Source organism: Fundulus heteroclitus, chromosome 16, assembly GCF_011125445.2.
Source record: "Fundulus heteroclitus isolate FHET01 chromosome 16, MU-UCD_Fhet_4.1, whole genome shotgun sequence".
Classification (NCBI taxonomy): Eukaryota; Metazoa; Chordata; class Actinopteri; order Cyprinodontiformes; family Fundulidae; genus Fundulus; species Fundulus heteroclitus.
In genome coordinates, this window is record NC_046376.1 from 34,745,976 (window position 1) to 34,768,933 (window position 22,958).

The 22,958-nt window shown below is 43.5% G+C and overlaps 2 protein-coding genes across 3 annotated transcripts in view; both read left to right on the forward strand.

Annotated features, from left to right (window-relative positions):
* Nucleotides 1–16,659, forward strand: part of smg1 (SMG1 nonsense mediated mRNA decay associated PI3K related kinase) — a 68,160-nt gene extending 51,501 nt beyond the window's left edge. For both annotated transcript variants that reach the window (XM_012879542.3, XM_036148556.1), the window contains exons 49-64: nucleotides 169–441; nucleotides 532–766; nucleotides 860–1,071; nucleotides 1,172–1,328; nucleotides 2,221–2,410; nucleotides 2,603–2,883; nucleotides 4,271–4,480; nucleotides 4,800–4,937; nucleotides 7,204–7,356; nucleotides 7,446–7,625; nucleotides 7,832–8,059; nucleotides 11,807–12,018; nucleotides 12,094–12,194; nucleotides 13,466–13,642; nucleotides 13,736–13,842; nucleotides 15,471–16,659. In XM_012879542.3, coding sequence (XP_012734996.2) covers nucleotides 169–441; nucleotides 532–766; nucleotides 860–1,071; nucleotides 1,172–1,328; nucleotides 2,221–2,410; nucleotides 2,603–2,883; nucleotides 4,271–4,480; nucleotides 4,800–4,937; nucleotides 7,204–7,356; nucleotides 7,446–7,625; nucleotides 7,832–8,059; nucleotides 11,807–12,018; nucleotides 12,094–12,194; nucleotides 13,466–13,642; nucleotides 13,736–13,842; nucleotides 15,471–15,548 — 2,932 coding nt within the window. In that variant the 3' untranslated portion in view covers nucleotides 15,549–16,659. The remainder of the gene's footprint in view (nucleotides 1–168; nucleotides 442–531; nucleotides 767–859; nucleotides 1,072–1,171; nucleotides 1,329–2,220; nucleotides 2,411–2,602; nucleotides 2,884–4,270; nucleotides 4,481–4,799; nucleotides 4,938–7,203; nucleotides 7,357–7,445; nucleotides 7,626–7,831; nucleotides 8,060–11,806; nucleotides 12,019–12,093; nucleotides 12,195–13,465; nucleotides 13,643–13,735; nucleotides 13,843–15,470) is intronic.
* Nucleotides 16,660–16,992: 333 nt separating this feature from the next.
* On the forward strand, nucleotides 16,993–21,858 carry LOC118566437 (hydroxyacid oxidase 1-like; the record flags this gene model as incomplete). The annotated part of the gene is given in 7 exon segments (XM_036148557.1): nucleotides 16,993–17,155; nucleotides 19,401–19,552; nucleotides 19,700–19,970; nucleotides 20,079–20,251; nucleotides 20,898–20,989; nucleotides 21,502–21,660; nucleotides 21,789–21,858. Coding segments are annotated over 7 exon segments (1,054 nt in total), but the record flags the coding sequence as incomplete, so codon positions are not given.
* Nucleotides 21,859–22,958: the final 1,100 nt, after the last annotated feature.

The following is a 22,958-nucleotide window of genomic DNA, read 5'->3' on the forward strand; positions in this document are numbered from 1 at the left end:
GTCCAGACTTAATCCTAAAGCACCCGAAAACTCTGCACTGCAAAGGGTCACAGGCTTGTAATCAGGGCTGCGGTTGGGTTAAACCATAACAAACCTAAATGTGTTTGTTGCTTTATGATGATGATGCAGTATGCAGCTCCTCAGATGTACTCTCATCTCCTTCGTCAGGTATGAGGTGCTGTTTGCCCCACAGCCTCCTCCAGCCTCCTGCCAGTTTCTGTCCAGCGTGGAGCTAACTCTGCAGCATCAGGTGGCTGAGACCAACGAGCGGATGCTGCACCAAGCAGAGCGGCTGAAGGCCGAGGGCACCACAGTGGCAGCGTGCGAGGACCAGCTGCAGGAGATTGAAAGCTGCATTGCTGTCTTCCTGCGGGAGAACGGAGAGCCTGGGTCCCTGAGCCTCGCTGCAGTCATCACCTCTGCCCTCTGCGCACTCTGCAGGTTTGATTCCTAAAATCTTTACAGCACAAAAAGAGAACAGCGTAGCAGAGGAGGTCATGGGCACTAATGAAAACCTTTTGTGGAAAACAGACGCAACCTGGTGATGGAGGGTGCAGCGGCCAGCGCTGGTGAGCAGCTGGTAGACCTGACGTCTCGGGACGGAGCTTGGTTCCTGGAGGAGTTGTGCAGTATGCTCGGCAACGTCTGCGGTCTGGTAACTCTGCTACAGCGCTGCCCGCTGCTGCCTCACGACCTGGAGCTGCCAGCGCCGTCAGTTACCACCCAGGCCGTTTACCTGGCCAACGCAGTGTACACCTGCCTGCAGGTACGTTTACACGGCAAGCTTCACTCAGCCGGAACGTAAAACCTCCTGTGGCGGGAAAGAGAAGAGATTTCTGAGTCGCGTTGTTCAATCTAGGAGCTGAACACCAACTTTAGGCAGATCATATTCCCTGAGGCACTGCGCTGCGTGATCAAAGGAGAGCCCACCCTGGAGTCCATGTTGGCAGAGCTGGAGCAGCTGGTGGAGCAGAGCTCAGACGGTCTCAGTCTGCAGGGCTTGGCTGATAGTCTGCAGGCCACGACCGGCATGGACCACGACGGGCGCAGCCACCTCCTGCACATCACAAGGTACACCTCTGCTCAGTCCTAGAACACGCTTCACTCATTGCTCCTCTGCATTGGCCAAGAACGCCAAGTGTAACGTGTGTTGAATGTGTTTTGTGTTCAGAATGCTGCGCGCCCAGTACTCTGAGCTGATCCAGCCTCACAGCCTGGATGGACAGGGCCAAGAAACGCCCAAGATGTCAGCAGGTCAAATGTTGCTGGTTGCCTTCGACGGCATGTTCACCCAACTGGAGGCTGCTTTTGGGCAACTCACAGAGAAGGTAGCACACAGGCTTCTCCTCTTATTCAGGTCATGGAAATAAAATGCTAAATCCTTCGTCAGCACTTAGAAATGATTTACCTTGAAAATTAGTCTAGAGAAGATATCGTCTGGGCTGTTTTTCATGTTCTTTAACACTTTCAGGTGGGGGTTTAGTTCATTGGTTATTTTCTTATTTAGCTGTTCTGATGTAGGTTTTGCTGTTGTGATGGACAGATGCACTTCTCTGTAGAATACTTTGGCGAACAGTTTTTTTTACTTTGCTTCCATCTTTCTCCACTGAAAGTGTGGAATCTGAGGGGTGGGTTTGTACATTTAAGGTTAGATTTAAATCTCTTATGTCTTCATAAGAAACCTGTTGTCTGTCCCGTTTTAAACTACTCTTTTGTCATTCACGTGTTAAAACACCAAATGACTGATGGAGACACTAAAGCTGTTCACCTTCACTGTAATTATACACTGTGAAGTTGAAGTTCTGGTTGCCTTTTTGTCGTCTTTTTCTTAATGACCGTTGGGAATCAGTTGCTCACCTTGATTTGTTTATAGAAAGGCGCAACTGGGAATTTAGAAATTTCCACTTCTGATGGGGTAAAATATCAAAAGAATTGTTGCAAGGAGTCAGAGCTCCTTGTCACGCTTGGTAAAGAATTACTTGTTTATTTCTTTTAAACGAACACCAGCTCTATAATCTCACAGGAGAATTAATGTAAAAGTAAAGAAGCTTCTTTATTGCAAAGATAAAGGTGATGAAGAGACTAGATTTAGCTCTGACCTGCGTAACATCACAGTACTTTGCTCACTCATTTACTGACTGATTTTTAAACAAAGAAAATGTTTTCTATAGGAACACAACTTTGTCTCACCTTCCTTTTTTCTCTCCCCATCATCCCCAGCTGAGCTCTATGGAGGTGCCACCATCCTGGAGGAAGGTGGATGCTCTGAGGGAGGCCCGGACAACGCAGCTCAACTTCTTTGACAACCTGAATCAGCGGCAGCTCATGGAGGAGGTGTTTTTCCTAAAGAGACTGCAGACTATCCGGGACTTCTTCCTCCTCTGCTCGTCCTTTGCTCAAACTCTGTCCGGTGAGAGTGCCGTACCGCATCATCTGCAGCAAACTCTGTAGGAACACGATGAGCACACATCTGGAGAAGTGTTCTCATCATTATAAGGCTAAACTGCTATTAGCCTGTACTGTGCCAGAGGATTTCCTAGGCAGAAAAAAAAAAGTTTGATGGTCCTGCTTGTTTTAAGAATGAAATCTATTACCTCACCAGGAACCCGTCCTCCAGCCGAAGACCTAATCCCTACAAACGGACCTGTAGGTCTGGGGAAGCCTCTGTACCGCCGGCCCAGTGGCACAGGGTCCGGTGTGGCAGTGATCAGCGAGGAGCAGATGACCCGCCCCATCAAGGCCTTCACAGCTGAGTTTGTGCGCCAGATGCTGATGGGTCTGCCCAGTCAAGCCATCGGTCTGGCCCTCTGCAGCACTCTCTCTGCTCTCGGTCTGGATGTTGTAGCTCAAGTGGAGGCAAAGGACTTTGGTGCAGAGATCAAGGTATTATGTTGTTTTATTTGTGGTGGTTTCGTCAACACCTTCTCACTCTGGTTGGGTCTCTGGTGGGATTAGGATTTACTGTTCATCAGATTAGATTTCTGACAAAAAGTCAGCTTTCAGTGTGAAATGCGAGAGAGAGCCTAGATAAATCCACGGATCTGATACAGCTCGTCTCGGTATAAGAAGCTGAAGTGTCCTTTTTCTTTCTTCTACCCTTCAGGCATGGATCATGGTTTGATAATAATAACATTGTATTTGGGTTTGACCCACTCTATTCACAGTGGTCCTTATTATTAATGTTGTGGTTCTTCGGTTTTGCTGGACTTCCTCTGAGAAAACCTTCTTAATTCTCCTCACCTTGTGGCTGATCAATGAAAAAAGGATGTGCACTCAAAAGTTTTCTGGAGTCAGCCCAGTTTGGCCCTGCTGTTCAGTAAGGCTGGAGGAACCCGGGCTGGGCCTGAAAAAAACTGGCTCCTGAAACACTCTAAAGTGAGCAGAGCCGGTGGAGCTGGGCCTAAACACTCAATTTACTGTATCTTCTAAATGACATTTTTCAAATGGTGGCATATGTTGATGCAGGTAACCCAGCCACACATATTGGCGTGGGGTATTTATTACCATGTTAGTGTAATATAACAGATTTGTATAGTCACTGACAAGCAGAGTTTGTCTAAACTTTACATTCATGATAAAGAACAGTGATGGAGAGGCTGTTAGTCACCAGAGCACAACGCTGAAACACCTGTCTGTAAAAAGAGCAAAAACTATGAATTACTCTGCTTCTACCTTCCTAAACTCAGCCTGCCTGCATGTTAGAAGAGCTAATTTACTAAAAACCTTATGAAGTATGGGAGAACATGCCTGAGCTTTCTAAAACCCAGTTCAGTCTGCAGTTCTCCCTGCTCCAACAAGGGGTGGTGTTGGAGCAATCTTACCAGCAGCTCACTCTGGCTGCATGCTGAGGTTTTCTGATTAAAGTACCGTGCCCTCTTTGCTGTTTATTTCTGTTTTACACTTTGGTTTTGCTCAATTTGTTAGTAAACGGTATTGCTTTCAGAGCATATATATATATATATATATATATATATATATATATATATATATATATATATATATATATATATATAAAAATAAAACCAACTACAACTTTAGGCTAGCTGTCACGTTCCTTTGTCCTGACCACACACCCTCCTCTCATCCCCACACTTGGCCGAGCCCCTCAGGGTCTCGTGGCTCCGCACACTATGGTGGAATTTTTCAAAATGTCTCTGGGGACTGGCTAGCATTCGTTGATAAATGTGCATGAATTCAATGTCAACCAAAACAATGTCTTTATGATCAAGTTGCTTTAATTAGTGGTTTGTTCTGTGCTCTGCTTGTTCAGGTTTCTCTGGATGAGCTTTGTAAGAAGGCAGTGGAGCAGAGTCTGGCATCGGGCCGAGTCTCCCAGCTGCTGCTGAACAGATCCACAGTCCTGGCCTCCTCCTACGACACAGCCTGGAAGAAAGTTGACCTGCTGAGGAGGTTGGACATTAACCTGGAGGCTGCAAAGGCCAGTCTGCAGAGGAGCCAGCTGCATAGTGCCATGTTTCAGGTACAAACTGTAACCAAATCTGCTCTTCTGCTTTGCTGCTTAAAAGTTGCTCCAATTTAGCTTCACTAACCCGGAAAATACCTCTCCAAGTATGGAGACGTCTGATACCGAGTTCATCTGAGTGAAGATTTGAACCAAGGCAACTACTGCATGTCACTCCTTCCATTTATAGTTGTCAATGAATTGTTTGAAAAAGGCCTGGCTCCTCACTTGTGTCATCCTGCCTTAGCACTGACCTCTAGGATCTGAAATAGTTACAAACTGGAGGATTAATGTTGCTGGCCTCCATCTGATGTTTTTTCTGTGTCTCTTCCTCTAGTGGCAGCATGAGGATGTTCTTGGTCCCAATAATCAACAACTGAGTGTCAGTGTTGCTCCTCGCCCTGTCATCCTCAGCAACATGAAGAAGAAGCTGTACAAGCTGAGTCAGGATGAAGGAGCCATTGTTGCCATTCAGGTCAGTGCCTGTAGTGATTAGTAACTAAATCAGCTGTCTCGCAGAGATGACATCACACATGGCTTCTTGATTAAAAACACTTCCATGTACATATATACCGTTCAGCTATGAATATTTTGTAATGATCTGTGTTTTTGGCAAATATGCTTATATTTTTTACCATAAGTGGCACCGTGAATTTACTTGTGTGTGTCTTTGTCCACATATAAGACGCACCAGATTGTAAGGCACATTACATATTCTTCCCAAGTGTGTAATGTAGGGTAGCCAGATGTGACCCTCTTTGCTTTCGTGTTATGAGAAAGAGGTGAATGGTTTTAAATAAACTGTCAGTGCAAGTCCAGCCCTATAAATAGAGAGAGGGGCTGCATCTGAAAATGTCTTTTTGGGTAAGGACTCTTTAGCCAAAGTGGAAGGGCATCAGCGGTCGTCATAAGTGCTGTCTGAATAGTGCAGGCAGTAAGGAAGTAGGAAAAGGAGCCTGTATGCTTCCTCTCACAGTCCTTTAGCATATGGAGCTACAAAAAAAAATAAATAAATAAATAAAAGTATAGGGAGGTACTGATGTCCCTCACTGGTGCTAAGGAGCCATAAGGAATCCCACAATCCTTTGCATGACATGATGTATAAGCACAAAGTTATTTTTAAATGGTTGACACTAAGTATGGGTATTGTTAATGGTTTATTGATACTACTCTTAACGATACTCCTTATTGATCTGGTATTTTAGCGGCACCGTTATCAATACTCATTTTTTTAATCAAACATAAGGGTAAAAAAATTATCACTGACCGGAACAAGTGCAAACAAAATAAAAGTACAAAATAAATCTGTGTTTTATATAAATAGAGCAATAAAAACATATATATATATATATATATATATATATATATATATATATATATATATATATATATATATATATATATATATATATATATATATATATATATAAACAAAAGGCTAAAACTTGAATAAATCTTGAATAAAAAGTATGTTGCAGGAGTGAGGAATATCAACATTGAGACAGAAATTATATTTAAAAAAAATCTAAATATGCTCAAAACAAACAAATCTCTATAAAATAATTTCAAGCATTAAATAAAATGTTATCTAAATACAAACTACATTTGGTTAAAATTGATTTTATTTTTTTATTTTTTATAAAAGACAGCAGAGGCACCCACAGTGGATGAGGTGAATGATGACAGAGGCTGTGAATCAGTTACAGGGAGGATCCATTTGAGTGCAACAGTTTGAGAGAAAAAGACAATGTTGTGTGGGTTGGAGTCTTCCTGGAAAAATGAATGCGACCTTCAAAATGCCATTAAGAAGACCGATGGGGCTGAAGGTTGTTGGTCCAGGAGGACCGTCCGACTTGGAGCCGGGTCCGTTTTAATACCTGGTTTCTGTACCCATCCCTAGTTAGCACCATTATAGGGGGAGTAAAGCGATTCTAGATCTATATAACACTTTGCATATTGCTTCATGTGTACTGTGTGCGACACTTATAAATGTGCGCGTCTTCATGTGTATAACGGAGAGCTTCAGCTACATTTGTCTAATTTGTGTTCGTTTTAGTTCATTTTCAGTAGGCTGTATCGCATCATCCATGTTGGTTTCCATCGCGTAATGACGTATGAGTTAAAGGCTGTCTGAAATCGGCACAGCAGAGTTCTTTCTGTTGATTTCATGAAAGGTCAAAGAACAGGATCTAGGAGCTATTATTAGACATTTTCGGACGCCGCCAGGGACCCTGCCCTCTCTGACACTGGCAGGCTTATTTCCAGCCGATCCTGGCTGGGGTTATGAAATAGGAGTTTCTGCTCCAATGTGGGACACTCATGCTGCTCAGACAACCGGGGTTACAAAAGTAGCTTAAAGTTTTGATTAGCTGCAATCAATAATCTTCACGATTTTAAGAAATCCATCCATCCATTTTCTAACACGCTTATCCCTATTGGGGTCACGGGGGGTGTTGGTGCTCATCTCCAGCTGTCAATGGGCGAGAGGCAGGGTACACCCTGGACAGGTCACCAGTCTATTGCAGATTATCAGAAATAAACACTTGAAATAAAGGATATCGCTGTTATGTTACATTTTCCTTTTTAAATTGAATTATCAAAATAAAGGTTTAAATTGAAATGCGTCTGGTATAACCTTCTGTTGGACATTATGTAAACAAAGCAAAGCCTCGGCAGTAACCAAGGTCTGTGTAAGCTCTTTTAAAATGTGAGGTAAGCATTGTCCTTTGGCTCATTTTCAGGAGAAACTGGCTTCTCTGGAGGGCAGCATTGAGCAGCGCTTGAAGTGGGCTGGTGGAGCTAACCCAGCACTGGCTCCTGTCCTGCAGGACTTTGAGATGACAATCAGAGAGAAACGAACCATGGTGGCGAGAGACAACCAGCGGACCAGCCAGGTAACATTGCCTCTGTCATCTTTGCCTGTTCACCTCTGTCAAGTTTTTGCATTAAAACAAAATGCCCATTTTTTTACTTCTTTTTCCAGGTCACCTTTTTGTGCTCCACCATTCTTAACTTTGAAGGCCTCCGGACCCGATCCGCTGAGGCGCTTAGTATGGATGCAGCGCTGTTTGAGCTGCTGAAGCGCTGCCAGCAAACCTGCTCATATGCTTCTCAGTTCAGCAGCACGGTTTCTCCATTGGAGCTGCAGCTTCTACACAGACTGGTGGGTTTTGTCCTCTGAGGTGTTTTGGTTTAAAAGCCATTTTTGATTTAGGTGAATAACTTTCTATTCAGGTTTTATCCCGTGTATGTCAGGCTTTAGCTGCAACTCGTTTAAAAATTATGGAACATAAGCAATTAAGTGCATTTTGGCTTTGAAACCAAACCCATATTTTTCTGTCCGTTATTAAGATATCTGCATTTCCACAGGGTCCGGTGGTAGACCTGCCAATCGGAAGTCCTGATTGGCTGAACTTTGCCCAGAGGCAGCTGGAGGAGGAGCTGGGAATTGAGCGCAGGAGTCAGGAAGAGCGAGAGCAGCAGCTAGAGGCCTGTGGAGAGACGCTGCAGCTGCTGATTGATTCCATTAAGACCATTCTGTCTAACCACAATCGGCAGCTGGCTGATGTCAAGCACCTGCTGAAAGCCATGGCAAAGGTACGCCCTGCTTCCTGCTTCTGGCACATTAGGTATTCCTCATGTGTCACTGTGCGAAAAGCAGCATTTCAATTGACGTGACGCCAACTGTAACATCGCTCCGCCCACAGGGAAGTGTACCCCAGGCCGATCTAACCTCAGACAACAGACGTTGTAATGGTGGTGACAGTGAAGATCACAGTGGTATCAGAGGTTTTTTTGCCTCATCTACTAACATTAAGGCAAAGCAGACAAAGAAAACATGCTCAATCGAGTCAATCTTCAAGTCAATGAAGTTATTTCAACGTAACCACAGACAAAACAACATTAAAGCCCAAGTTTAAATGAGAAACATACCCAACTTAAAATATATGTTTATCAGTAACTTAAAATAGTTACTACAGTAGATGTTTTCTTGCTGCCATTTGCTATCCATGGCAAGAATTCACAGTGAAATTCTGTTTTAGGAGTGGTAATTTTATGTTACACTTCTTATTAAATGCTTTGTGCAAAATCAGAGTCCTGTTAAGTGATCAGGGCAAACAGACTTTCACATATAGAAATGTTCATATTTCCAAAGCACATAAAACACAGCAGAACTAGAGTCAAGTATGAACATGTGGCAAATCCCCATTGATCACTCTGGTGTTCAGCTGCCCGTGAGGTCGGCTACACGCTTTTCTCTTTCTTTTAGATTTTTCTAGACTCTTTTAGGTCTTGGGTAATTAATAAACTGCATTTTACCCGCTAAACATTCGCTATAATGTGTGTCTGACCTCTACTTTCCCCTCTGACATTTTTTACTTATGCTCTTTAAAGAAATCCCTCTGACTGCAATGCGTTCACAATGTAGAATCCCGGCAATGTTGTCTGACATGAAGAGTCTGCAGCTCCAGCGGCTAAGGATTGTTTCACTTTGGGACAAATTGCTAACCTGGCCAGCCAGATTCATAAAGTGTAGCACTCTCCGTTCTGCACATTATCAACCTGCTCCCATATAATTCTACTAATAATAATAATACATTTTATTTACACTCAAGGTCACCGTACAAAACACAATGTTAGAAACAAAGTCAAAACACAGAATAAAAACAATTAAAAAAAAATACAAAGGCTGGGACAGGGAAATTGTTAAAGAGAATAGGCATTCTCTCTGCTCCCCATGGTGGTGAGACGGGCGGAAGGGACGGACAGGTGTAAAGCAGATGATCTAAAATCAGGGAAGGGGGTGGGAATATGCAGGAGGCCTGACGGTTACGGGGGGGCAAGGTGGTGAAGGGCCTTGAATGTCACCATGAGAATTTTGTATTGAATGCGGAACTGCACGGGGAGCCAGTGGAGCTGTCGGAGGACCGGGGTGATGTGGTGGATAGAGGGAGTTCTTGTTATGATGCGAGCGGCTGAGTTCTGGACCAGTTGTAGTTTATGGAGTGATTTCTGAGGAAGGCCAAAGAGGAGAGAGTTGCAGTAATCCAGTTGGGAGGTGACATGGCTGTGCACAAGTATGGCAGCAGTGTGTGGGGTAAGGGAAGACGGAGGCGGTTGATGTTTCTAAAGTGGAAGTAGGCAGACCGGCTATTGTTATTGATATGGGATTGAAAAGATAGGGTGCTATCGAGGATGACACCCAGACTCTTAACCTGGGGGATGGTAAGATGGAGGAACTGTCAATAATACTTGGGAAGCTGTCGGTTTTGGAAAGAGTTGATTTAGTACAGATGAGGAGAACCTCAGTTTTACTACTGTTTAATTGAAGGAAGTTGTTTGGTGAACCAGGCTTTTATTTCACAGATGCAATCTGTGAGGGAGGTGGGGGGAAGAGAGGACGATGGAGAGGTAGAGCTGGGTGTCATCGGCATAGCAGTGGAAGTGGATGTTAAGTTTGCGGAAGATATTGCCAAGAGGAAGGAGGTAGATAATGAAGAGGAGGGGCCCCACGACAGAGCCCTGGGGCACACCTGAGGTGACAGGGGAGGGGGTGGATTTGAGGGTCTTCAGTTGAATGAACTGAGTGCGGCCAGAGAAGTAGGAAATAAACCAGTCCAACGGAGTGTTAGTGATGCCAATGGAAGAAAGCCTACTGAGGAGAGTGGTGTGACAGATGGTGTCAAAGGCTGCACTCAGGTCGAGGAGGATGAGGATGGTGAGTAGTCCAGAATCAGATGCAATGAGGAGGTCATTGGTGATTTTGATGAGTGCTGTTTCAGTGCTATGGAGTGGCCGGAAACCAGACTGAAACGTTTCATACAGGCTGCTGGCAGATAGGTGAGAGTGAAGCTGGGAGGCAACTGTTTTTTCAAGAGTTTTGGAAATGAAGGGTAAGTTGGAGATAGGACGGAGGTTGGTGAAGTTGATAGGGTCGGCACCAGGTTTTTTCACAATTGGAGTGATGGCAGCAGTTTTGAGAGGTGTAGGGACAGTTCCAGTGGTGAGGGAGGTGCGGATGATGGTGGAAATGAGGGGGACCAGAGACGGGAGGCAGGTTTTGCCAAGTTGCATTGGGAGGGGGTCTAATTGTGACAGGTGGATGGTTTGGATTTCCGGATGCGCTCTGTGATTTCCGAGACAGTGGAAAGATGGAAGGAGCAGAATGAGTGTATAGGTGTGGGGGGGGTTCTGCTGAGATGAGGCTTTGATTCAAGGCAAGAATTCAGCTTACAGGCAAGGTTAACAAATTGCGATCACTTATTCAATCCAAGCGTTGTCACGCTAGTTGCCTTTGAGCTCAGTTGTTGCCTTTAGGAGAATATATTTTTTGGACCTTCATATTATTATCATTATCATTATATGGTAAGACCCACAAGGATCCAAAGCCATTCAACCTTTTCAAGTTTTGTCATTTTACAACCACAAACTTTAATGTACCTCATGGCATGGTTGAAAAGTTGTACGTGTATTTAGCCCCTTCATGTTTATACTTATTAGAACCATCTTTCTCTGTAGTTCCAGCTGCATCTCATCTGGGTTATGTCTCTACCACCTTTGTACTGCTACAGACTGAAACAGCTCAACCTCAGTCAGATTAAATGCAGAGTCAAAGTCCTTCTACAGATTCTCAGATAGATTTAGGCCTGGTCTGATGGATTAAGCCCTTCTTACACACAAATCTGCTTTGATACAAAACAATCCCGTAATATCTGTGGATGCCATCCACCCCAAGCCCTTGCGGCTGAGAGGCCTGAGTATGTTACACGATATAATGGCCCTACTGTTAATGCCTATTTGCACACTAATTTCTCAGGAATGTCTCAATGCACAGTTCTGTATTGACAGGTTTAAGATTACTGCACAGAATTTACGGTGGCATGAGTGTATCATCGACTGAGCTTTGAGGGATTAATTCATGCACCACAGTAATTGATCTCCTTCAAACAGGGACTTATATCAGACTTTCAGAACTCTGTATGAATCTTAGCAGACCCTAAAGACTATTTTTCACACTTAAGCTTCTCAGGATGTACGTTTAGCCCATGCAGTCAACTGACTGACTTCATTTATATTAAAAAAGGGTGAAAATACTATGTTGTGTCTGCCTGTATATATTATCTGTGTACATCCTGAGCTGGTGCCTGTCTCAAAAAATGCATGTCATGTTCAGGGTTATTTAAATTCATGGTTTTCCCTGCTCTTCAGTTCTGTGTTGTTTTCTAGGGCTCTGTTGCATAAATTGCCAATAAACAAAACAGAGGTTCTGTGGTTTAAACATAATTCTAAGCGGTAGGATGGCTTTTACATTCTTTAACGCCACAGGTTTATTGTGTCCTACAGGATGAGGAAGCAGCACTAGCAGATGGGGAAGAGGTGGCGTATGAGGGCAGCGTGCGTCACTACCTGTTGGAGTATAAAGCGTGGCAGGACAACATCCAGCTGGTCCTGTTTACTGTGGTCCAGGCCAGTGGCCAGCACCGCAGCCAGGAGCAGCTGGATCTACTGGAGGAGATTCCTGCCACACTGAAGGAGCTGCACACACAGAGCCAGAGGTACACAAACACACGCAGAAAATGGCTGTTTGCTGCCCGTTGATAGATCTCTGACTGACTTGTGTGTCCCAACAGTGTTTACAACGGCCTGGTGGGCTTTGCCTCCCCTCTGGTGACTGACAGAGAGGCTGAATGTCCCAGTCCTGTTTCTTCAGCTCAGACCAGCTTTGCAGCAGGTATGCAGCTTAAACACTCCCACGTTTTCTGGAAAACCCACCGACTTAAGGTGTGCAGGAAATATGCTCTTCTCAGTGAGGAAGGTTTACTCAACAGGACTCAAAATCTGGACCCTACCAAGTGGTAAAACATCACCAGCAGCACCACTAATTACACTGTCAAGTAGGAATACAGTAAAAGTGTATGAAAAGCTCAGATATCAGCAGTTTGCAGAAACATCTTCAATGGATTTGAAGGATCCATCTTTTATTTGATCCTGTTGGTTTTTCAGGTTGTTTTTAAATTTTCTGCTCCACTTTTCTTTACAGTGTTGCTTTAATTTATGCACAGCGCTAGTAGTTCTGTCAGGCTGAAGTGATAAGTTTGGGCCGCTGCAAATATCTGATGCACAGCTTCAGATATGGTAGATGGTGTTGTGTTTTTGGATTGTCTTAGGCTACGTTCACACTGCAGCCAAATGCAGCCCAAATTCACATCTTTTTGCCCTCCAAAAATGCAACTTGTGCCACTTCCATACATATCGGACTTTTTTCAAAGCGTCCGTAGTCTGAATGGTCTTGTTACATTTTGTCCGTCTTTTTAAAGTCACTCTCCCGTCTCTCACTACACATCCATACACAGTCTATTGTGGAGCGATAACTGCTACTACTGTCAATAGCTGTGCTGCTTTCTACTTTCCTTCCTTCTTATTGCTATGATGTGGCCTTAATATTTCTCATTGCTCAACAACTTTCTAATAATTACAAGGAGAGATGCCGCCCGGTATCCTTGTTTTTCTTTTTTTTTTTTTGACAAAACTTTATTGAACACTTCTAGAAACGATGACATTCAGCAATACTTCCGCAAACAGTGCGCTGCTGTGTGACGTCTCCTTCTGTTATCTGTGCATGTGAGTCACTTTGCCGTCTTGACCATTCAGACAGAAGTATGTTGGCAGTCACATTTAATAGTGATATGAACAGCCACCTCAAAAAATCAGATTTCAGCAAAAAAAATTGGAATTGAGCATCAAGACCTGCAGTGTGAACGTAGCCTCAGTGTGCTCCAAGCTTGTTCCATCAGACAGATGGCCTCACGTTTAAATCCAGCATACTTTGGCTTACAGAGGAGCTCATAGCCCATGTTGTGGTTCTATTTGCTTAAACTGGGACATCATGTGGACAGGTTGACTGACTAAAGCTTTTCTCCTGGTTTCTGTCCAATATTGTTAAATGTTGGATGATGCTTCCACCATTACTCTTTATTCGCTAATCTCCATGTTTGGTTTCAGCTGTTCGATGCAGTGGAGTGAAGACACAGCCAGACTCCATGTCCCAGAATGCACGCAAAGCTCTGCCTCGTAACCTGGGCACGCCCACTGATACCCCGCCCAGCACTCTGGTGATGAACAGCAAAGGTCTCAACCCCAGTCCCAAGAGGGCTGTACGAGACCCCAAAACGGGTCGAGGTACTGATCCCCGCTCCCGTGTCATGGCAGCTGGCTTCTAGCTGTACCTCCGCTCATAAAAGTCTAACTAACAAGCATGTGTCTTTGTTGCAGCCGTGCAGGAGAGGAACTCGTATGCAGTCAGTGTGTGGAAGAGGGTGAAAGCCAAGCTGGAGGGCAGAGACATCGATCCCAACAGGAGGATGAGCGTCACAGAGCAGGTAAGCCACTAAGCTGGCTGCTTTCATCATGGACTTAAGCTTCATCATTTATAGAAATGCACTTACTGCCACACTTTGCAGATCTTTGGTGGGTCAAAAATGCTCTTCCCTACTTTTCTCAAATATGCACTACTTTGTGTTGCTGGAAAAGTTCAAGGTGCCTGAATGTGCAACTTGAAGCATCTATTTCAATTTATTGAATAATCCCAGATAGCTGAGATGGTCACCTGTCACTAAAACGGTTAACAGTCGTCATCTACCCGTCAACAGATTAGTGGTTCAAACCGACTCCCTTCACATTACATCGGTGTGTAGAAATGGGCTGCTGTCCAAACCTTTTGTGACATGGGCCAAAATTGTCACCTCAAAAGTACTTTAGTGCAAAAAAGATATTCTATCAAAACAAAAATGACAAAAAGTCACTTAACAAAACGACATAACACAAATGCACTGATTGTTTTTAACCTACTCCCTAATAAACCTGCAATATTTGCATAAAATAGTCATAGAAAAGGATGTGTAAATCACTGTAGAGCCTAAACGTCTAAAAAAGTTGTGTGTGTTTGCCTAATTAAAAGAAAGACACCTTGTTTAAATATTTCTTTGGGTCTGTGTGAAAAAAAAAAATTAATATTTAGTCTCTACATTCTCAGTAATAATAAAGGATCTGGCTCAGGTGTGGTTTGAAACTCTCTTCTGTATAAAGCTAAGTTTATAAAATGAATTAAAAGCAGATTTGGTTGCTGCAGGTCTTGTCTTTGAGTAAAAGTAGATGTGTTCCCACTTGCCATGAAACTAAAGTGAATAACACGGTTAGGAAAGATGAATACTTTGTTTTACCTTCTGTTGTTAAAAGATTGTAAAACATCAGTAATTATTTTGCCCTAATTAAAAATAAAAGTCTTGGGCTCGCTCGTGGCTTAGCGGGTAGGGCAACCCATGTTTGGAGGCCCGGGTTAGAGTCCGACCTGCGGTCCTTCGCCGCATGTTTCTCCCCTTCTTCCACCCCTTTCCTGTCAGTCTACTGTCAATAAAAAGCGATCCATTAGATGCCGCAAAAAAATAAAATAAAAAAATAAAAATAAGTCTCCATCAGCATCAACCACCTGTTATGGCAGGGCAGATTTTTATCATTCTTGAATTGTCAGGGGCTCCTGTATGGAGGACCAAAACTGACAAAAAAATAAAAGCAAATGTATATTTTCTTTTTCCTTTTGCTTATACAAGCCTTTATTCTTTTTACATTTCCACGTCTCATCTTTTTACTTTACTGTATGCCTTTCTGCCTCGTTATGCAAATGAGAAGGGAAGTCTTAAGGGGACAACTGCTCCCTATTGGTTGGTTAACATCAGCCTTCCATAGCTGGAAACTTCATGCTGCTGCCACTAATGCCCCCCCGTCGTCTAAGGGGTCAGCAACACTGCAGCCACAACATGAGCACAATCAATACTATTCAGTTTCCCATTTCTAGCCCATATTTTTCTGACCAGACTTTACTGAACTTTACGGAACACATTTTATCCATTTATCTTTGTATTTAAAACGTCTTGATGGAGAGGAAAGGTAAATTCCTGTTTTTTGTGCAGAAACCTGGTGAATAAAGCTGCTTGTGATTGTGTTGTTGCAGGTGGACTTTGTCATCAAAGAGGCTACCAACATGGACAACCTGGCCCAGCTGTATGAGGGCTGGACTGCCTGGGTGTGAGCACTGCGCTATCATGTCTATGGTCCAGCGAAGGCTTGGAAATCCACCAGAGTCCTGCGGGACTGGGGTGTCGGAACAGCAGCACCGGGCCACCCGACGGGGAGGAAAATGGGAGGCGGAACCTTAGTCCGCCCTCGTTAGCTCCTGGGCATCCAAACTGGGGCAGCGGCCTCGTGGCGCTGCTGCAACCACACTCCCCTGTAACCATCGGCGCTCAGGCTAATGCAACGCTTAGTGAGCCTGCTGGCCCTCCTTCCTTTTAGGGACTGGGTCGGGCAAAACTCCGCTGCCGGAAGGGGGAGGGGCGAAGGAGAGGAAAGGCCTCCTTACCCTCCTCTTGGAAATACCTTCCCCCTCCACCTGCGTAGCTCACTATTTCAAGTTCTCCCCATAAACATCCGTGCATCCTGTTGCTCCTGTCGAAGTCTGTCTGAGGGCGGGATGCAGCAGGAGTGAGCCGTTCACCTCTGAAGCACACAGCTGACACTGTGGGGAGGACTTTACTGGGGTCAGCCTCACATGGATGGGCTTTTCCATGGCCACACTTGTTCTTCTCTCTAATCTTCTTCCTCAGCGACATTGAGCTCCTGATCGGCCAGTGGATGACGCTGTTATGAAAGATGAAATTAAAGGGTGATCAGGAATCTTTGGGCTCCGAGGACATGTACCTGATGGCTAAAGTGGGAGCCCCTAATCAAACTGTGCTGCGATGGGTGGAACCAGGAAGATGCTGACACGTCTGAGTGTCATGCTGGGAATAAAGGATTCAACGGAGTCACAGCAGCGAAAGTGGATTCATGTGAATCATCCCGTCTTGTCAAATAGTTTTTGGTGATCAGAGTAAAAGCAGTTGGTCACCTAAACAAGGACCTCTTAGTTGATCATTTCCCTTCAGTCTAGATCTTGAGTCTGTGCTGTGCTTTGTAACTTTCTGTAAGAGTAGATTTCTCTTTTTTTGAGCTGCCTGTTGCAATTTATGAAACTCAACCTTTCCTCTTTTACATTTTTATTCAGAAAAATTTGGTTTGTGGTGACGGTGAAACGTGTTTATTCTTAAATCTTTTATTGAATTCTGTTGGATGCCAAATAAACGTGGAACTGAGAATTGTAATGTGCTTGTCGTTGTTGTCCTCTCCTCCTCTTTTAAATTATGCTTATCAGAGCAAATTGTTTGGTGCACATATATTGACTTTAGGTTAAGCATGGTTCATACTTCATTAGGGTGACTGAAGCAGCGTGTTTAATAAATCAGCAGCTGTGGATTCAGAGTTCACACCCACGCAACAATCTAAACACAGGATATGAAGTCCCAACTGATCCAAAACCATAACCACGATGGTAATCTTGTGTAAACCGCAGAGCCGAGACTTGTCAGAAGGCCCGAGGTTAATGATTACAGGAGCTGTGCTTATTGGCCGATCAGCCTGCGGTTACACATCAGACTGACAGGGAGCTGCTTAAAGGACAACCATGTCTGGACTACGTGTGTGTGTCTCAGATTTTGAGGAAGAAGCCAAGAGGGTTCTCCCTAAAGCCGCGTACGACTACTACCGCTCAGGAGCTGATGGGCAGAGCACGCTGGCTGACAATGTGGCTGCCTTTAACAGGTACAACGAGCTGATGCTTTTTCCAGAACCCAGTTTTGGCATTGGGGCAAAGGTGGAGCGTGACAATACAGCTGTTGAAGGTCTCACAGGGTCTGTTGGATTTTTAAATGTTTGCACGTTTAATTTTTTTTTTGCTGACTTCCAGGATTCTCAGGGAGTTTTAAAAAGTTTCAAATTTCTCTTTTTGCGGTTTCCTGGGTCTGCATAAGTATAAAAGAACATTTGCATTTTCAGGTTTTGTTCAACAATCCGTCTTTGAAGACGGAACTCGGTAGTCTTCCCATTGAATGTGAATGAAATCTCACTTTTTGGGCCGTTCACATCAAACATTGAGTTAAAAGGTTAGCGACCTGTTTTTAAATCTGCGTAGAACAACCAGTACCTCTGGATTATTATTTATGGACCTAGTTTGGGTTAATTGCTGGAACTGGAACACTCAGCTTATTAAAACAAATCTCAGTTAAAGTGAAGCTATTATCATTTAGACATTATTGGTGTTGATTCTGGCTTACAGCTATAGGGAGGCTGGAACCCAAAGACTTGAGCATTAATTTGACTTAATCATTTTAATAGCTCAGCATGTTTCTATGGTTGTCTGAAGCATGTGCATGAAGACAAGCCATATAAGATAAGACGGGTTGTAGTAGTCCTGACTGGGGAGAGAACTGGCTGAAGATCCACTGCTAAATTTAGACACTGAGTTCTAGAAAGGCTGGAGCAAGGCAGCGTACAGAAAGAGGACATTTCACTGGACCTCTCGACCTTAATGTTTTAAATTAGGAAAACATGCAGGTTATGTTAAAGGTTCTTGTTTTAATAAATTTACAGTTTGGAAATGAGTTTGCTCTCTTGCTAATTGCTGTGAAAACAAGTTTGTTTCCTCAGACCTGAAGTAAACTACAGATTCAGGATGGATCACTGAGTGCCAGTGACCGCTCCACCATCTCTTCCCTTTAGCCCTATAGAAAGGTGTCTGCAGCTGTTAATGTTACTGATGGTTTATACTCTATTGGCTTTTCTGGGGGAGAATCTCACTCTCTCTAGCAGCACTCTTCCAGGTGACTCACAAACATTAACTACCATTTCTGTTAATCTGTTTTTCAGTGCTTTAATTAGCATTTTCTGATTTTAAGCCATGACAGTTTTGTCCTTCGCTTTCTTTCAGAACAATGTGCCTGTTAATTCTATCTATCTATCTATCTATCTATCTATCTATCTATCTATCTATCTATCTATCTATCTATCTATCTATCTATCTATCTATCTATCTATCTATCTATCTATCTATCTATCTATCTATCTATCTATCTATCTATCTATCTATCTATCTATCTATCTATCTATCTATCTATCTATATTGAGCCATTTTTTGCCAGGACTCTTGAATTAAGAATACAAGCAATGAACCAAATATCAATACACAGAAAACTTGATTTAAAATTTAAAGTAAGCATTCTTATGTGTATTTTGTGAGGCTGAAGTTTAAAAACTCAATATTTAATTTTATTTATATAGCGCCAATTCACAACACATGTCATGTCAAGGCACTTTACGAAGTCAAATTCTGTCAAATCATACAGATTGGTCAAAAAGTTTCCTAAAGAAATCCAGTAGATTGCATCAAGTGTTGACAAGCAGCATTCACTCATGAAAGACTGTAGAGCCACAGTGGACAGTCGTCTGAATTAATGATGGCTTTGCATAGCGCTGGACGATATAAAAAATAAAAAAGCATATTGATAAAATAGAAATATTGATTGATTTTGAAAATTATCAACAAATTCAAAACATACATTTTACCTGCGGCCCTGACAATTTATACTGTTGCTTATCAACGTATTTATAGGTAAAGAACTCACAAACACTAAATTCAAACTCAACCCTTTATTCAAACAACTTTTTACCAAAAATTCAAGTTTTTAAAAAAGAAAAAAATAACGTGTTCTCTCTGAACTCTTTGAAAGGGGTTGAGCTTGGTTCCTGAGAATGTAGTATTAACCTACATGGCTAGAATGCAAAAGGAAGGAAAACTAATTCTATTAAACTTTTTGACCCCCTTTCTATCATCGATATATGTCTATATATTGTTATATATTGTTGAATTGTCGTCCAGCTCTAGCTTTGCAGCAATCCCTCATACTGAGCATGCATGAAGCAACAGTAGAGAGGAAAACTCCCCTTTAACAGGGAGGAGAACCTCCAGCAGAACCAGGCTCAGAGAGAGTGTTTGTGTGCGTACTTGTAGGTGGTGTCTTATCCCCCGCGTGCTGAGGGATGTGTCCGTGGTGGATCTGTCCGTCTCTGTGCTGGGCCAGAAGCTTAGCATGCCCCTCTGTGTTGGAGCCACAGCCATGCAGAGAATGGCTCATCCTGCAGGAGAGACGGCTACAGCTAGAGGTTAACACAAGCACACACGTGGAGCTGGGAACACAGCAGCAGTAGAGAACCCCACACTTAGGGGCTAAAGCCAGGGAGAATACGTTCTTTGAACATCTGCTACATGTTTTATTTAAAAAAAAAAAAAACATGCCCATGTTTTCCCAGCATGCAAAGCCGTAGGAACGGGTATGATGCTGAGTTCCTGGGCCACGTCCAGCATAGAGGAGGTGATGTCAGCAATGACATCCACACCAGGCAGTGGAGGCGTCCTCTGGATGCAGCTTTACATCTACAAGGACCGGGAGCTCACACTGTCATTGGTGCGCCGGGCAGAGAAGGCTGGATACAAGGCTCTCTTTGTTACCGTGGATACGCCTTACCTGGGGAAGAGGTTGGATGATGTGCGCAACCGTTTTAAAATGCCCTCTCATTTAAGGTAGGAACCAAAAACAGGATATGAGGAGCTCCTGTCAGATTCCATGGTCAGAACCAAAGACTGTGTGGCTCTGTTGTCATTTTTCTGTGTGTGTGTGTGTGTTCCTAGAATGTCAAACTTCTCCTCAGCCTCGCTGTCCTTCTCAGAGGGTGACTATGGCAATGACAGTGGCCTGGCTGTCTATGTTGCTAATGCTATAGAACCGGCCCTCAGCTGGGACGACATCACCTGGCTGAAGAAGCACACGCGCCTCCCTGTGATCATAAAAGGCGTTCTAAATGGTACAAACATGCAAAAACTCTGTTTATCAAAAAGCAGCACTGTCAATATTAATAGTCACATTCATTTTAGTCAATGATTTTGTACGAAAATATGAACTTCTGGTGAACACATGCCAGGGTGCATGGGGTTCTAGACTGGGGCCAACAGGGGCCAGTGTCCCTGCAGAACTGGTCCTGCCCCCTATACTGAAGACACAATACTAAATCCTTTTCTTATGACGAAGTGAGCTGGCACAGAAACTGCAATTGATGGTTCCCTTGAACCAATTTTATTTATCTTTACAGTTTTACTTTAACAATCAGTCCTCAAAAATAGAGGTGTCACACTTTTAGCTTCAGCCTTATTGAGATGGGTTTACAGTTTTTCATCTGCTAAATCAACCTGCAGAAAATCAAGCTTGACTTGTTTTACTTGTTGAAGGATGACATTTCACATTCCCTCTGTGGTCTAAAATCTGAGATAGAGCTATTGGTGCTGGCTGTTCACTAAGAAACATCCGCTTGCTTTTAGCCTAAGAAAATAGCCCTGTTAGAATAATGCTGCATAGAATTATGTAGTGATCCTGCCGTTTAGAACCTACGTAGATAAAAATGTAAAAACAGTGGCCACTGACTGATAAAGAGCTTCTTGTTTGGCTGTCCGTAGGTCAGGATGCTGTCCAGGCTGTGAACTACGGAGTCAGCGGCATCCTGGTGTCCAATCACGGAGCTCGACAACTCGATGGTGTTCCTGCAACGGTCAGTGTGTGTGTGTGGTTGTTTTCTACAAAGCAAACGAAAGGACAAAGTTGCTTACACTAATATTTCTTTTGCATTTATGACCTTAGGAAAAGTTCTGCAATGAATTAAAAGAGAACTCATTTTATGACAGAACAGGTCTTTCTCTGACTTCTTACCACTGTTCAGATTTCTTACTTTGGGTCAGAAAACAGGGGAACACTTGTTCCGTTTGCTCCACATGTCTGGTAACTTCGGTGTAGAACTGTAAAATCATAATCCAGAGGCACAGTGTCCTCCTCTGAGATCAAATATAAGATGCAAATCTGTCTATAGTCATCCTACAAACAAATAAAATGGAGCCTTAGTAACATTTTTCTGATTCCTACATCCAGCATTGGTCAGGATGTCCATGGTAGCTCGGAGCATTAACACAGGACTGTCTTTTTGTGTGTGTGTGTGTGTGTGTGTGTGTGTGTGTGTGTGTGTGTGTGTGTGTGTGTGTGTGTGTGTGTGTGTGTGTGTGTGTGTAGCTGGATGTGCTGGAAGAGGTGGTGAAGGCCGTACAGGGTCGCTGCGATGTCTACATGGATGGAGGAGTGAGGCGAGGCACAGACGTCCTCAAGGCTTTAGCTCTGGGAGCGAAGGCAGTCTTCATCGGTCGCCCAGTGTTGTGGGGGCTTGCCTGTCAGGTCAATGACCCCTACTCTGATTCAGGAAATTAGGCTTGACCTACCTAGTGCACATCCTTTCTCCATGTTGTTTCAAAGTTATGGATTACTTTGAATGAAACCTCTGCATCTGTCCTGTCTCTGACCAGGGAGAAGAAGGGGTCATTGAGCTACTGGAACTTCTAAAGGAGGAGCTCCGACTGGCTCTGGCTTTGTCAGGTAACGCACACGGGATGTCTTCATTTTCTAAGGAAAATGGCACTAACTCAACCTACTGGCCCACCATAGAGACCACCTACATGTGGACTAGAACAGACTCCAGCTGTGCTCATACACACCGTGAGGGTTTAGCGTAGATCCCTCGTGATGCTGGGGGATCAGTGTTGTAGCAGTGGGTAACCTTGAGCCCTGCATATTGTTTAAGGGCTTCAAACAGGGTAGCAGAGACAACGGTAGCACAGCCGAGCTAACTCGGATGGAAAGTGTGATGAGGTTTTCTTTTTTGGTTTGGCTCAGATGTGCTATCAGTTGTTTTTCAAGCTAAACCCACTCACTCCAGGCCCTTCACATTCAGATGGGTCTGCTGGCACACTGTGGTTTTTAACACAACGCCGTAATGGACTCATGAGGTTCCATCACGAGTCCACCAGCACCTAGGGGGTGGAATAATCTACAGAAAGAGCTAAAGTTAGAAACCTTCATGTCCATTAATGAACTTAAAACTACTGTAAAGAATGTTGTGATGGAGACTTGTTCTTGTTTTTCTTGAGTCTCGTTCTGTTTTTAACATTTTGTATTTATTTTATCATGAAAATGTAACTTTATGTTATTTATGCATTTATTATGATTTGGCTGCTACCTTGGCTAGGCCTCTCTGGTAAAAGAGATTCTGACTCTCAATGGGACTTCCTGGTTAAATAAAGTTTAAATGAAAAATAGATAAAAAATCACTAGTCCATAGAAGATCAAATACACGTTTCTCTTGATGAAACTTCTGTTGGAGGAGTGCTACTCTTTTCACCTTGTTCAAGGGATGTATATATTTAGGCACAACTCTATCTATAGAACCTTGCAAAAGTGCATACTATATTTTTCCCCCAATCTCTCATGTTTCACATTTTATTGTGTACTTTACGGGGATATTATTTGATAGACCAATACAAAGTGGTACAGAACTGAAACATGGAAGGCAAACAAACCTCATTTCACTGCTGCAAAATGAGGTTCTGCCACAAGTCTTTTGGGTTATGTCACTACCTACTTTGCATATCCACAGATTTAAATGACTAGAACTTTTGCCCATTTGGATTTAGGTCTGG